Source organism: Acartia tonsa, chromosome 9 (assembly GCF_053477335.1).
Source record: "Acartia tonsa isolate MP-2025a chromosome 9, ASM5347733v1, whole genome shotgun sequence".
Lineage (NCBI taxonomy): Eukaryota > Metazoa > Arthropoda > Copepoda > Calanoida > Acartiidae > Acartia > Acartia tonsa.
The window spans coordinates 15,497,077-15,513,641 of record NC_137268.1 but is presented as its reverse complement, the minus strand read 5'-3'; the positions used below and the strand labels follow the sequence as shown (position 1 = coordinate 15,513,641).

Below are 16,565 nucleotides of genomic sequence, written 5' to 3'. Positions count from 1 at the left end.
TAAATAAGGAAATCAATGTTTATGAAAACGCTGATATGTAAACATGAATGTATGATTCCAGTTTCGCCTCTATTGAAAGTGGAATCTTACATTTCAAAAATCGTATCGGCGTTGAAGATATCTTCACCAAGAGAGGGGAAAGTGAAAGGGTAGATTACAGTTTTATAGGGTCCAAACCATAATCATAGATTATGTTTCTGCTTCTATAAAAATGGATTCAACTCCCTAACTGTAAAACCATCCTAAACATTATAGGCAGCTACCAGCCACCGAAGTGGGAAAATACCGTCAGATTTTCTCAAAATAAGTATCTTTTCTCATTTCTATTTATTAGTATTTTAGAATTATGAAGATGAAATATATGATATTAATATTGCATTCATTAATGAGCATAAAAGTCAATGCGCAATGTTTTCGTGAATTGCTGAACCAAACATTTGAACATGCTGACAATACTGTAGGCATGAAATTTCCAAATAGTGAATCCAGAGAAACAATTAGCAACAATGATTGTCTTGAAAAGTGTTTAAACATTCATGAGTGTATTGGAATGACCTACGAGGTAATGATATAACTTGAAGCTTTTATGAATACATAGATTAATATTCAAAGTATTATGATTATTTTTATTTCAGTTTGATTCTTCAACATGTAAACTCTTCAAATTTCTTCCTAACACCAACATTGAAAAAGAAAAGGAAATACCCTGCCAGGTTCATATATTTTACTATTAATTTTGTATAATTCACACAAAAATAATCTTTATTATACTTTAATAAGAATTATTTACTTTTAGAGTAGCTGCATAACAAGATATATTTCAATACCAAAATATTGTTATGACATATCAACCAATATTCCTGTATAGTAAGTATAAGAATTCATATTTAAAACAGGTTTCATTTGATCCCTATTACCTACTAAAGGAAGGTATTATTTTTTATTACAATGTAAGGTTCTTTTTTTCTTGTGTGTGTTTTTACTTATCAATATTAGGGAAAGTAAGAGACAAAAATAAACTTTTGGATAGCCTTTGCCTTTACGTCCTATCTTAAATCTAATGAGCTGTCCTGTTTACAAGACAAAGCAAACTAAATTCTCTATCTCTACTCAATGTTGCGGCTGAAACTGACACTTTCCTGACAGCAAGCAGTTGACTTCTAATGCATTTTCAGCTTAATACAAATTCAAATTGATTATTAAAACAAAACAAAATTATCTTGTTTAGTGTGCGTTTTGTGAATCAGTTGACTGATTGCTATGCTTTTGCAAGCCTATGTAAAAGCAATTTTAAATTGCAGGTAATTTTAAGGATATAGCTTGTTAAAACCCTTCCTGGTGTTATCAATTTTAATACTTTACAAATTACTTCCCCCCTAAGTCTTTAAAAGATTCAAATTGTAAAGAAATATATTTTTTTCATTCTCATTTTTGAACATCTTAATTGGAACTGGTGAATTATTGAATTAGTAAAACAATTACATTCAATAAATAAAATGAGGAAAAAATGAGTTGTGTAACCATCTAAAAAAAAAAAATTTAGGGAGAATTCGAGGAAATAAAGAAAAAGTTTAGTGCAATTGTAAAAAACTCAAAGGTAAACTCAAATTTTTAATCAAGCGAAAAAATTAAACATATTCTTATTATTAAAAAAAACTTTGTTAGGACGAATGTGAAACAATTAAAAGTAAATGTGGATCTTTAGTTTCTGACAGTCAGGTAAATTGCATAACTTGAAATATACTAGTTTTCATCAGAAGCTTTGGCCTACAAAATAAGAGTCTAAAAATGAATTAAAGTAAAATATTTTTACTAAATTGTAGTAGAAAATAATCTACTCATTCTATATCATAATTTATAAATATTAAAATTCATTTATAGCAAGTTTCACAATTGGAAAACAAAGTCAACAATTTGGAAAACTCTTTTAAGGTATAGTTTTATTTTTAGAAAAAAATATTTATAATGTTTAAATTTTATGATTACCAACATATTTAAATAATATGCTTTACACTTTTAGGCGGAATTGTCAAAGAGAGATGGAAGTATAAAACAAATAGAGAAAAATGTTAAGGTAATTTATTATGTCAACATTATGTTTGGACATTTTCACAATTATTAAAAATTTGTCCAAAAGGATGCTTTATTAGTTACTTCTTCTCCTTTCACAATCAAGAGGGAGGTAAGTAGGGATAAAGGTTATTTTTTCCCTCATCAAACCAAACCCTACTTATCAATTACTCTTCTTTATTATCTGTATTGAAATTCAAAATACCTTTGGTTTTTAGGCGGGGTGGAGGGACATAATGTAAAAATTTGTTAAAAGTCCCCCAAAACTAGATGAGTCTAAAAATTAATTCAAGTAAAATAAGTTTCTTCAGAATTTTAGTAATATTAAAGGGCAAATAAAAAATATTTGGGATCATGGAAAGAAAACAAAGTCATTCCTAATTAGGACAGAAGTCACTGGAAATTGGTCTAAGGAAGGCTACTTATGTCCTTCATCTAACAAAATCTAACTTAAGGGAGGTGACTTATGTCCTTTGTCTGACAAATTCTTACATTAGGAAGGCTGCTTATGTCCTTCATCTTGGAAACTTAGCTTTTCTGTCATTCACATAGCAAAACCTCACAAAACATAGCATTTCTGTCCTTCACATAGCAAATTCTTGCAAAACATAGCAAATTCTTGTAAAACATAGCAAATTCTTGCAAAACATAGCAAATTCTTGCAAAACTTAGCTTTTCTGTCCTTCACATAGCAAATTCTTGGAAAACTTAGCTTTTTTGTCCTTCACATAGCAAATTCTTGCAAAACATAGCAAATTCTTGGAAAACTTAGCTTTTCTGTCCTTCACATAGCAAATTCTTGCAAAACCTTGCAAATTCTTGCAAAACATAGCAAATTCTTGCAAAACATAGCAAATTCTTACAAAACATAGCAAATTCTTGCAAAACATAGCAAATTCTTGGAAAACTTAGCTTTTCTGTCCTTCACATAGCAAATTCTTGTAAAACATAGCAAATTCTTGCAAAACATAGCAAATTCTTGCAAAACTAAGCTTTTCTGTCCTTCACACAGCAAATTCTTGGAAAACTTAGCTTTTTTGTCCTTCACATAGCAAATTCTTGCAAAACATAGCAAATTCTTGGAAAACTTAGCTATTCTGTCCTTTACATAGCAAATTCTTGCAAAACCTTGCAAATTCTTGCAAAACATAGCAAATTCTTGGAAAACTTAGCTTTTCTGTCCTTCACATAGCAAATTCTTGCAAAACTTAGCTTTTCTGTCCTTCACATAGCAAATTCTTGCAAAACATAGGTTTTTGGTCCTTCACATAGCAAAATCTTCCATAACATAGCTTTTCTATCCTTCACATAGCAAAATATTGCAAAACTTAGCTTTTCTGTCCTTTTATAGCAAAACATTGCAAAACATAGCTTTTTGGTCCTTCACATAGCAAAATCTTGCTAAAAAAAGCATTTTGTTCTTTAAACAAAAAAGTAAAGTTTTTCTGTCTGTAGCTTAAGATCTCATAAATTAAAAAATAAAATGCTTTATTTTGCAAGATTTTGCTATGTGAAGGACCAAAAAAGCTATGTTTTGCAATGTTTTGCTATGTGAAGGACAGAAAAGCTAAGTTTTGCAAGAATTTGCTATGTGAAGGACAGAAAAGCTAAGTTTTCCAAGAATTTGCTATGTGAAGGACAGAAATGCTATGTTTTGCAAGAATTTGCTATGTTTTGCAAGAATTTGCTATGTGAAGGACAGAAAAGCTAATTTTTCCAAGAATTTGCTATGTTTTGCAAGAATTTGCTATGTGAAGGACCAAAAAGCTAGGTTTTGTGTGGTGAAGGGAGGCTACTTATGTCCTCCATCTTGCAAAATCTTTGTTAAGGGAGACAAGTTATGCCCTTCATCTAACAAATTATCACATAAGGGAAGCTACTTATGTCCTTCCTAGGAAGGTGACATCTGTTTTTCCAAGAATTTGCTATGTTTTGCAAGAATTTGCTATGTTTTGCCAGAATTTGCTATGTTTTGCAAGAATTTGCTATGTGAAGGACAGAAAAGCTAAGTTTTGCAAGAATTTGCTATGTTTTGCAAGAATTTGCTATGTTTTGCAAGAATTTGCTATGTTTTACAAGAATTTGCTATGTTTTGCAAGAATTTGCTATTTTTTGCAAGAATTTGCTATGTTTTGCAAGAATTTGCTATGTAAAGGACAGAATAGCTAAGTTTTGCAAGAATTTGCTATGTTTTGCCAGAATTTGCTATGTTTTGTAAGAATTTGCAATGTTTTGCAAGAATTTGCTATGTGAAGGACAGAAAAGCTAAGTTTTCCAAGAATTTGCTATGTTTTGCAAGATTTTGCTATGTGAAGGACCAAAAAGCTAGGTTTTGTGTGGTGAAGGGAGGCTACTTATGTCCTCCATCTTGCAAAATCTTTGTTAAGGGAGACAAGTTATGCCCTTCATCTAACAAATTATCACATAAGGGAAGCTACTTATGTCCTTCCTAGGAAGGTGACATCTGTCCTAATTAATGAATGACTTTGTTTTCTTTCCATGAACCAATATTTGTATTAAACGTTGTATTATGCCTAAAAGCAGTTTTAGACAAAAAATCTACTAATTCTATATCATACAGGGTGCGGCACATAAATCGAGACATTTTTTAAACGGCCATGGTGCGAAAACTACTTGACCAATCAGGACGTTTGACCCCACTATAGAAAGCTTAGGTAATGACCTTTTAGCACAAAAAAAATCTTTGGACGAAGATAGACGTGTACACCGAGCTGGCCGCGCATATGTTCAACAATGCAGATTCCAAATGCGCCGGTGGTTTAATGCGCAAAATCACAAAACGTAGGGTCCGACAGGGAAGGAGTTGGAATCTTGACCCCAAATTTTGTGGGTGTCTTAGGCTCATTGAGACACACATTTTGCCGTGTTTAAATCCATTTCAGCTCAATCCTAGCCGAAATGAGGTCGATTTTTCAAGATTTTGAGCCTCAAGAAATCACAAACAGTAGGGCCAGACAGGGAAGGAGTTGGAAATTTGACCCAAAATTTTTTGTGTGTCTTAAGTTCATCGAGACACGCATTTTGAGTACTTAAAGTCCACTGTAGCTAAATCCTAGCCCAAAAGAGAGCAAAAACATGGATTTTGTCAATTTGACGGTTACTCATGTTCGTAAGGAAATGTGGCCTCCCAGCAGCCGGAATTTAATTCAATGGACTTTTGGGCGATTTTGTTGAATAATCTACTAGTCATATACCTATTTTGCTTTCCAGTTTTTAAAATTCAATAAAATCTTTAAAATTGACGATTTTATGTTCATTTCTTTAAAAATTACAAAATGTCTCGATTTATGTGCCGCACCCTGTATTTGCTAGCGGTTACGCACTTGAAGAGTAGGGGTTAATTTTTACTACCCAATTTTTTGTATACAACAGACAACTACCCTCCCCCTTTTTAGTAGCGAAGCACTCTATAATTTGAAATGTCCACCTGTCCATATGTCTGTTTTTTTGAGTTGCTAGATCAGTTTCTAGATTTTCAAGTATTTGGGATTTTCTTTTCAAGTTAGAATCCTGAAATTTTCAGGGATTAATCAATTATACATTGTACATATTTTCACCAAGTTTATTAAGATTTGTCTATTAATTGGGTTGCTACATTGATTCCTAGATTTTTAGATTTTCTTGATTTTCTCAATTCCTATTCAGAATTGACAGCTGAAATTATTAGGGATTGAAAATGCACATATTCTACATATTTCCATCAAGTATTTATTCCAGTGCTAGTTCATTTCCTACATTATTAAGTTTTTAGTAGCGAAGCTACTCTATAAATCACAATGTCCGTCCGTCCGTCCGTCTGTCCGTCCGTAATTAATGAATTGGGGGAAACGTGATTTTCTCGGCTCCTATAAAAGATAGAGAGCTGAAATTTTTAGACAACATTCCCATCATTAAGGAGCACAATTAACTATAAAACATCAATGGCGGTCGAACTGCTTTTTAGCAGGTTTTAGGCTATTTTTTATATTTTCCAAATTTTCCCCATATCTTTGGTGTTTATGGTCCGATTTTCAAAATTTTTTCAGTTAAAGATATCAAAATTAAATTTCCTGTCATATGAAGAAAGAAACAATGACGGTCAGACTGCCTTTTTGCAGGTTTTTGGCTATTTTTATATTTTTCACATTTTTCCCCATATCTTTGGTGTTTATGGTCCGATTTTCGAAATTTTTTCAGTTAAAGATATCAAAATTAAATTTCCTGTCGTTTGAAGAAAACAACAATGACTGTCAGACTGCCTTTTTGCAGGTTTTTGGCTATTTTTGTATTTATCACATTTTTACCCATATTATTGGTGTTTATAGTCCAATTTTCAAAAATTTCTGGTGTTTTAAGAAAAGAAACAATGGCGGCCAAACTGCCTTTTAGCAGGTTTTTGGCTATTTTTAAATGTTTGACATATTTCCCCATATCTTTGGTATTTTTGGTCCAATTTTAAAACTTTTTTGCATTAACAGTTTCAAATTTTTTCCCCCATAGTTATGTGCATCTAGTATGTAATTTACTTTAACCGTCTTCATCATACAAAATAAAACAAGGTTTCGTGTTTATTTTCTCCAATAAATCTATTCTTGATTTTAATAAATACACTTTAAATCTACTTCTACATATTCCCATCCACAATTTTTGTGCTTCGCTACTTATGGATGTTGTCATCCTTGTTTAATTTTAAAGGTTTCAAGATTTCCCTACTCATCAAGTTTAATGTTTATTTTATGACACTGCTCTATAGTAAATTTTTTCCCGATATCCATTAATAATTTTGAGCTTCCCTACTTATGGATGCTGAAATCCGTGTTAAATTTTAGTTTTAAAAAGAATTTTTTTTTTTTGGGGGGGGGGTAATTATTAAAATTATTACTTGACTATATTCCATGAAGAGTAGAAGCCAATCAGTTCACTGAGATCTTAAGTTTCAGACAGATGGACAGATAGACAGACATCATTCTACTTGGTATTATAAATAAAGATTAAATTTTGTTTATAGCAAGGTTCACAAGTGGAAAACAAATTCAACAATTTGGAAAACTATTTTAAGGTACAGAAATAAAAATTTGAAATAAACATTTAGAAAAAAGTAATGATATTGTTTAAATTTCATGATTACCAATATATTTTATATGTTTAGGCAGAATTGTCAAAGAGAGATGAAAGTATAAAACAAATAGAGAAAAATTATAAGGTAGTTTATTAAAACAATATATTGTTTGGGCATGTTCAAAGCTGTTAAAAATTTGCCCTGATGGATTTTTCTTGAGTTACTTCTTTTCTTGTTACAATCATGGGTGGGTAATAGGGATAAAGATTTGTACATCCCCCATCAAGCCAATCGCGACTTATCAATTACTCTTCTTTAAAATATGTAAGGAATATCTAATGCCTCCACTAGAAAACTTTTAAGAGGGGGTGGGGGTATACTTTGGAATATTGTTCAAACACTTGAAAAGAGTTAGTAATCCTACTCTGATTATAAAAGCAATGCTTTTTTATAATTAGAGTCTGTAATTCATCTTTATGTTCAAACATCACAGTTACCTCTTTTTGTTAATTTAGGTATGTAAGATTTATTCTATCAATTTAAAACTTTATTTGATGATTTCTGAAACAGTGAGGTATAATTCAGAAAGCATATCAACTCTAGAATCATTACCAGAATGTCTGTATGTTTAATTAAACCTGTTGATTAAAAAAAAAATTATAACAGTTATCCTATTTATCTAATTTTCGGAACTCAAACTAAGGTATTTCAGGTTTTTTAAAATAAAGTTACAGTTTAACAAAGTTTAATAATAAACAAATTTATTCTAATTTTTAGTAACTTTTTATGTTCTTTTGATATCTCTTTCCAAATCAAAAGGTGTTTTAATGTATGAAAATAATAATTTAAAACAAGATACTATTAAACTTCTTGAACAGGAACATCATAATGAACTGAACAGGATGTTGCCTATTGGTACTATAATTCCTTGGAGTGGACAAACTAAGTCTAAGAGATCTTTACCAAAGGTAGGTCAATACTTTAATTAAACCGATTTAAAAAAAAATATCCTTATAATAAAGTAACAGGATGTTTGTTTGTCTGTTTGTACCAAAGGATCTCGCTAACCGCTGCACCGATTGGGTTCTCCTTACAGGGTAGCTTCTCATAGGTCTCGGGAAGGTCTAAACTATTTTGGGGGAGGGTACCACAAACCTCCCAAGAGAAATCGCCCCTAGAAAAAAATTACCTCCCCCCAAAAAATGTTTTTTACTTTTTCTTTTAAAACCTGAAATAAGAAATTGTGTTATCAAATTCGACCCTCCCCTCCTCAAGTGCCCCTAGAGGCCTCTAGAGGCGTAGCCGCTAGTATATATAAACAGTAAGACCCACAAAAAAGTTTTTTTTTAGGGTGTACACTGTACAGCCCTTATTTCATATTGTATCATCAAAAGTTTCATATATCCTTGTTCTCTATACATTTTCACTCTAGGGTGCATAAAATTTTTAATTTTACTTAAATTAACAACAAAGATTTTTAGATTTTAAGTTTTAAAAAGTAAGTGAACAAAAAGTAAATTTTTACATGAGACAACTTTTTTAGCAAAGAAGGTGTATCAACTTTTTTTTTTATAGCTAGCCGGTTCTTTTAGTAAGTAGTAGATGTAAATTTTTTCATAGAATTCAGATATGCAATCGTTTTTTTGTAGACCTCTTATTTTTTAAGTAATTTAAGTTTTTTAAAAAAATAATTAAGTCGGTTTTAAGGTACTAAAACGCAACAAAATAAAAGAAGAAAATGGCCAGTAAGAACAAAAATAGTAAGATCTTTAATTTGACACCTTACTTTTAAAATTCTGTTGAGTAATTATTGAAAAAATCTATTTTTTTAACCTCGGTTGAATAAAAACTTTAGACCTAAATATTTTCTGAAACAGACATAAAAAACATGGGTTCATATATACCTTTAGAATCAGAAAAATATTACGAATCCATTGTAAGCAAAATTGAAAAAAAGTAAAAAAATATAAAAATATAAATATGGCCAATTGTATTTTTTTGTTCTGGCAACACTATCGTCTTCCCTTTTTTACCCCCTCTTTACCCCCTCTATACCCCCTTCCCATTTTTATACTCAATTCAAAAGTTAAGACGTTGCCTGTACAATATAATATGATATTTTCATATAATTCCTTTTATTGTAGTTTATATACTATATTGTAAACTGTTTTTTTCAATTTTGCTTACAATGGATTCGTAATATTTTTCTGATTCTAAAGGTATATATGAACCCATATTTTTTTACTTGTGAAATGATAAAATTGAGTTCAAAGTTTTTATTCTCGTGGGTTTAAAAAAATCGATTTTTTCAATAATTACCTGACAGAATTGAAAAAGTAAGGTGTCAAATTAAAGATCTTACTATTTTTGTTCATAATGGCCATTTTCTTTCTTTTTTTTGTTGCATTTTAGTACCTTAAAATCGACTTAATTTTTTTTTTAAAACTTAAATTACTAAAAAATAAGAGGTCTACAAAAAAACCGATTGCATATCTGAATTCTATTAAAAATTTTACATCTACTACTTACTAAAAGGACCGGCTAGCTATAAAAAAAAAAGTTGATACAACTTCTTTGAGTCTTTTTAGATTAATGTGTATATCAACTATTAAGCAACCAAATAAAAGTCTACGAAAATAGCATGAAAATTGTTTTTTTCATAATCTTAAATTTAAAAACCTTAAAGAAATGAACAAAATAAGTTTCAACATAAAGTTTATTCTATCCTAATAATAATAAAATAATGATTGACATTTTAATAAAGGTTGAGGAGTAACTGTCTTAATTTTTGTTGGACTTACTTTATATTTTAAATTTTAATTAATACAGGGTTGGCAAAGTTGTGATGGTTCTATAATTAATAATGGACCTATGAGAGGATCATACACTCCAGATCTAAATGGGAAAGGTAGATTTCTTCGAGGTGGATATGTAGGTTCATCTTGGACATATCAAGAAGACTCCCTTGAAAATCATGGCCATTGGGTTGAAGATCCAGGTAAGTTTCATTAATTAAAAGTAAGGATCTGCTACTATTCATTATTAAATGTACACTGCGGACCAAAAAAAAAGGCAAATCTGAATTTTCAGAATATCAGCTTTATTATTCATTTAGGATGATTTTACAATTAATATGAAATGTAGATGCATCTTTTGGTTACATGTTTCCACTCTTAGTTTTTTATTAATACCAACTTCCACAAAAATTTGCATATTTTTTAGTATATTCATTAGTTTTCCATGAAATAGATAGATTTTTAAAACTGATTACTCGGGCTTAAAAATACACTGTTTCAGTATCTTGAGTAAAAAAATTTCTGTTTTTGACAGAATTATGGCCAAAAATGTTATGATCAAACATATAAAAAACTTTCGGACTTTAGTTTTTAGGAAATGATCAATTCTGAAAAACATAAAAGTTTGTAACTTTTGGCATCATAATTAATCAAAATTTAAGTTAAATTATCTCAATATATTCATCGAAGACACAAACATAATATTTTACTTATTAAGAATTTTTAGTTGATTAAAACATAATTGTGAAATCTGTATTCAGGACATGTTCACAAGATTGATCAAAGAAAATATACAGGGGGCAATGATCGATGGTGTTTTGGTAAAGATAGATGGTGTGGTTGGTCTAGTGACCTAGTAGCCAAATCTCGTACAAACATTAAAATATCAGGAGTCCTTGCTCCTGCTAAAGGAGCAGATGAAACCAGACCCAAGAATATGGTTGTTCAGTTTATCATCAAGATTTACTAACCAATATTTGAAAATTATATTATTTTTAAAAGCGAAGCATTTCCATAAGTGTTGGTCTGATCCTTATGTCCTATATCTATTTCAAACTTTGCATGGCGATTGCTATATAAGTTAAGTTGGAATTACTATGCATGATCACTCAATCATTACTAGAAAGTTAGCACATCAATTAAAACATGCAAATTTTTCACTTTTGACATTTTTTATGATAAAATCAATATTCATCATCTCATCTGTTTTCTAGGACATCAAGTTGCAATATTTTAAGTTTAACACCTCTACAAAAAAGTCCTAAAGTATGTTCTTAAACAATATTCTGTATTTATTGTTCATTTGTCGTACAAATTGATTTACAAGCTTTACTTTTATGGATGCTGCATTCCTTGTTAATGGTGCATTATTTGCCAAGTTTACCACTTTACTGCAGAACCTCTCCAATTTCTGTTATACTCTTTATTTTGGTCCGTTGGGTGATTCAAGGATGCTGGATTGCCAAAAAAAAATCAGAGTCCCTAGATGTCTAGATATCTAGCTAGTGCAGAAAAATGGTACATTTGGCAAATAATGCTCCTAATAAATAATTCTGCCTATGTATTTAGATTTTTAATGATTAAATTTCTTATAACGTATTACGTAAAATAAAGGGTGTTTTTTTATTATACAGAATAATTGATTATCCTTATCCTACTTACTCTTGACAGATATAAATGATTGATATTCTATTTCATTCTTGGACTTGAAAAGTTTCATAAATATAAAAATCATCTACTTTTGAGGGAATAATATTTTTAATGAAAGTAATATAAATAGAATTATAAAGACAAGAAGCATAATCCGACCCTCCAGTAGACAAAACACCTTAAAATTTTTCGTGTATATAGTTTCTAAAAAGCTAATTTTATATTGAGGAATTCAACTTTTCATAACTTATTAAAGGATTTGTAATGTGCTTTACAATATACCTACTTGTATTGATAATTCAGTGGTTTTCAGAAAGGAAAGAAAAATCCTATTTTGATTGGTTGACTCAAAATTCCAAAAAATTCAAATATCACATCAGAGAGAGAGAGAGAGCGAAATGAAGAGAAAGTGAGGAAAAAAGATAGGAAAAGAGAAAGAGGGAAACAAAGAGAGAAAGAAATATAGAGAAGGATGGAAAGATAGAAAGAAGAAATATGTAACAGAGGGTGGGGGGAGAAGAAGATATAAAGACAGACAGAGAGAGAAAAAGGTAGAGATGGAGTTAGATAGTTGGACAGAAAGTAAGAGAAAAGAGAGAGAGAGAGTGATAAAGATATTCAGAGAGAGAGAGAGAAAGAGAGGGGGAGAGAGAGAGAGACAGAGAGAGGGAGAGAGAGAGACAGAGAGAGAGAGAGAAAGAGAGAGCAGCTAGAAAGAAATAAAGAGAGAGAAAGATTGAGATGTACACAGACAAAGATAGAGAGATTGAGGTAAATGGAAGAGAGAAAGAGATAGAGAGAGGGAGAGAGAGAGATATGAGAAAAGAAAGAAAGAAAGAAAGAATGAGAGAGAGAGAGAGAGAGAGAGATAAAGAAATAAAGTGATTGTTGGGTAAAGTTAATAAGAAAAGAGAGAGAAAGGGAGAGAAACAGAGAGATAAAGAAATAAAGTGAGATAGAGAAAGACGTGAGGGAAACAGGGAAATGAGAAAGAGAGAAAGAGATAGAGAATGAAAGTGAGAAAGAGAAAGATGTGAGGGAAACAGGGAAATGAGAAAGAGAGAAAGAGATAGATAAAGAAAGAGAGATATGAGAAAGATATGAGGGAAACAGGGAAAGCCCCTTTCTCCGAAATTGCTTTCTACCTCCGTCGTCCGTCTACCTAACGACGTTCACCAAAAACAGCAGAAATCTAATTTTAACAAAACTAATATAGGATACCAATATTAAGAAAATCTGGTGGTAGCTAAGCAACAAAGAAAAAAAACAAGGAAAAAAAATATTACTGATTTAATACAGTTTCATAAAAGCAACGAATTTAAATTATAAAAAAACTAAAAATAATCTTAAAACATATTTAGTAAAGATAATTTATATAAAATAATTTTCTGTCGGTTCTGTCAATGGTAACGTCACCTGGCTTAAGATCAAGACATTCCCTCTGCTATTGTTATTGTTTATCAATTATAATAAATCTACCATCCATAAATACCTACCCCCTCCTTCCAACTCTAACAAACATCATTAAATTTTTAATTAAACTATTTACGAGATCTTTTTACACAAGCATGACAACATCCATCCACCTTTGTACCTAGGATAGCTAATCTATTTTTTGTTAAATTACTTGAACAACAAATGTAAATAAGCGGGAAGGGTCAAAAGATATTTTTATCAAATAATTACACTAGAATATAATCATACAAGCCTTCATATTGTTATGTGACATTATAATAATATTAGCTTTAGAAACAAGCAAGATAAAATTTGTTAGTAGCAGAACATTGTTTGTGTTTGTGAAACAGACAGACAACTAGACAGACATATAGACATACTGTCTGTCTGAATAAAATTAAAATAAGACATACCTGTCTATAGGGTTAATATACTTATATCTAAAAGTTGAAATCAACTAGTTATAGTGAATAATAGTTATATCTAACTGAAAATGAATATAAAAATAGGTATACCTAAACATATTGTATAAGTGAATAGGTATACATAGGGAATGCATATTATACTGGTGCCCAAAGTTTTCTTTCTGGTGCCTCCCTCATTACTTGGCTGTAAAGCTTTGGGCACTATCATTAAATCCTGATTGCTTGGATCCAGCTAGCAGTGTTCAAACTTTTTAACCAATAACTTTAATCTATAGTATGGTCTATTTAGATTATTATCATTCGGAATACAAGTTTTAATATTAAAAAGTTAAATTTAATAATTTTCTACTTTGTTATATTCAAGGGTCCTTCATGGATAAGAAAATGAACGATAAATTTGCGTACAAAAGAAATTAAACAAACAAAGTTATCCTTTCTGTAGATTAAATTATTAATTTGAATATTGTTATTGTAATTTGTTGTAATAGTTTTTAATGTAAGTTTTTAGCCAATGAATAGAAGAACGAACATGTAAAACTTTCATTATCTGTAAAAATTTACAGTCCAATGTCTTCTCCCTACCTGATTATCTATAAAGTAAAGCAGATTTTTTATTTCTATTCATATTTTTTTAACACGCAGGTCGAAGGTAAAATTTTCATTTTCAGAATTAGACCCCCCTCCACATTTACAATGATATAGCTTTTTAATTTCTAAAAGTTTTTGTTAAGCCCTTTTTGGTAGTTCTAGTCCCATAAGACCTTACCATATTTTTTTTAATTTGAAAGGGGGTTGTGTGTATTTACAAATAATTAATAATCAGCTGATTTTTATTTACATTTACATTTACATGTTATACATTTTTGTATTTGGAATGATTATCAAAATTGTTAAAATAGTACAAGGTATTACAAAAGCTTTTAAACATAACTTTATGCATATAAATCAACCCTTGGGCCCTTGGGTCTAACAAAACTGCAATTAATCTTACAATTTTTACTATACTTTTCTTGAAAAGCTGTCTATAATACGAAACGATAAATAACTGTTAATTATTAGAACTACTAAAATGAGATGACAAAACTTTATTATTTATTGAAGAAGAAAAAAATAGCAGGTAAAGTTTTAAATTATTGTTTACTGATCGCTGCCGGAGTGCCTGCTTTCGGTGAAGATCTTTATAGTGCCTCTAAAAGAATGACGTAATTTTTTATGGTCTGGTCCACATGGTGTCATACTAGAGACCCTACAGACAGTACCTACTGCTGCTGTGTCTGGAATAGTGAGAGTTGTGGTCCTGAAACAGGCGCAACTAATTACCATGCACATGTAGGACTTCCAGACATAGGTTCTGCAATCAATGGATTGGTTGTGGAAGGATGTTACTTAACCGTATAACCAATACAAGGCGTTAGAGTATTGAATCCCCTCCCAACCTAAGGTTCATGCTGTGACAGATGCCAAGCAGACGGAGATTTTACGAAAGTTTTTAAAAATTACAAGGACAAATAACCACTATAGTACTGCTTCTCAAAGTTGAATTATATTGAAACTAGCGGCTTCACCCCTAGCCTCTAGGGGCTTTTCCCCAAGAGGTTTGATCAAACCAATTTTTTGTAATTTAGATTTTTAAAAAAATCTAAAAAAAAAATTTTTCTTTGGGGGGGGGGGGGGATTTTTTTATTAGGGGGGGAAGACACACAGAAAACTGTCCCGAATTTGTATTAATTTTGAGGAACAAGACTCCAGTGACGTCATATTTTTCTTTCCCGAAAAAGGGAAGGGGGGAAGAAAATCTCTTCAAAAGAGATGGGGAAAACCCCCTTTTCTCCCATCTCTTTTTTCTTCCCCCCTTCCCTTTTTTTCTTTCCCCCTTCCCTTTTTCGGGAAAGAAAAATATGACGTAACTGGAGTCTTGTTCCTCAAAATTAATACAAATTCGGGACAGTTTTCTGTGTGTCGGGGGGAAGTCAACCACCCTATTTTAATTTTAGTTTTTAAAAAAAAATTGGGGGGGGGGGGTATTTTTAATTTTTTGAGGGGGTTGGTGGTGTCCCACCCCCAAAGAAAATCGGTTCAGCGGTTAGCGAGATCCTTCGCTACAAACAAACAGACACACAGACAAACAAACAGACAGACATCGTTCTACTTTGTATTATTTATAGATATCTGTTTTGTATATTTTAGTAGATAAACCAGAGCTTGGCGGCCGCGCGTCAGCCTCGTGTAAGTCTCAGTGAAATCATCATCATGTTATAACTTTAAAATTCAGCTGTATGTCTAAACCTGATCCAAAATAGAAATCCATCTTTTTAGTATCGTATTTGATGCACACAAGCAGGATTTAATCTGAGACTTATGCGCGGCTGAAGCTTTGCTGTTTAGATATGGATAAACCCTTTGAAAAAATAATGTGTAAAATTTGGGGGGGAAAACCGTATGTTCATAATATGAACTGTACAAAAAAAAGAACTTTTAGAGGACGGGGTACATAATAAAGAATTTTTTATTGAAACCCTGAACCAACGCTAGCTAGTGCGTCACACGACCTTTGTTGTGTCTTTTTCGGGCCAAGGCATTTCCCCCTACTCTAACTACATGCCATAGCCGCATGTTAACTTCGGAGATTGATATTGATTCTTTAAAAATATGTGCAATCTTTTCAGTCTACTTAAAAGATTATTTTGTTTATCATAAAAAACATAAATTTATCCTCCATTGTTTAATCCCCTAAGCTCCCTTGGAAATAGAAAAAAAAGTGCCACTGCCATTTTGGGTATAGTCCTTTTCACGACATCCCTCCATAAGGGGCGATGATTTTCTATAGCTCCTTCAAGGAGCTATAGCATAGCCTCTCATCATATGGAGCGATGTTAAAGCCCCTTTTAAGGAGCGTTCATATCGCCCCTTATGATAAGAGGCTATGCTATAGCTCCTTCATGGCCTCTTAATAGCTCCTTGTACTTTGATGGCCCCTACATCGCTCCTACATCGCCCCTTCATCGCTCCTTCTCCAAATTTATATTACATGTACACTTTGATGGCCCCTACATCGCCCCTCCATCACTCCTACATCGCCCCTTCATCGCTCCTTCTCCAAATTTATATTAC

General features: G+C 31.4%; 2 protein-coding genes across 2 annotated transcripts in view; both read left to right on the top strand.

The window, feature by feature from the left end:
• Positions 1-338: 338 nt before the first annotated feature.
• On the top strand, positions 339-11,535 carry LOC145327738 (uncharacterized). The gene is made up of 13 exons (XM_080171294.1): positions 339-562; positions 636-713; positions 797-867; positions 1,229-1,301; positions 1,544-1,597; positions 1,666-1,719; positions 1,882-1,932; positions 2,021-2,074; positions 7,079-7,129; positions 7,220-7,273; positions 8,008-8,097; positions 9,959-10,127; positions 10,686-11,535. Exons 1-13 carry the CDS (start codon positions 347-349, stop codon positions 10,892-10,894), a joined length of 1,224 nt encoding a protein of 407 aa, XP_080027420.1. The 5' UTR covers positions 339-346; the 3' UTR covers positions 10,895-11,535.
• A 2,975-nt stretch (positions 11,536-14,510) lies between these two features.
• Positions 14,511-16,565, top strand: part of LOC145328307 (trehalose transporter 1-like protein) — a 45,009-nt gene continuing 42,954 nt past the window's right edge. The window contains exon 1 of the mRNA XM_080171934.1: positions 14,511-14,571. The gene's annotated coding sequence lies outside the window, so the exon portion shown is untranslated. The remainder of the gene's footprint in view (positions 14,572-16,565) is intronic.

Coding starts and splice junctions, on each gene's coding strand:
- LOC145327738 (XM_080171294.1), top strand. CDS start 347: ATGAAGATGAAATATATGATATTAATATTGCATTCATTAATGAGCATA. Junction 563..635: donor GTATTGGAATGACCTACGAG/GTAATGATATAA, acceptor TTTTTATTTCAG/TTTGATTCTTCAACATGTAA. Junction 8,098..9,958: donor CTAAGAGATCTTTACCAAAG/GTAGGTCAATAC, acceptor TAATTAATACAG/GGTTGGCAAAGTTGTGATGG.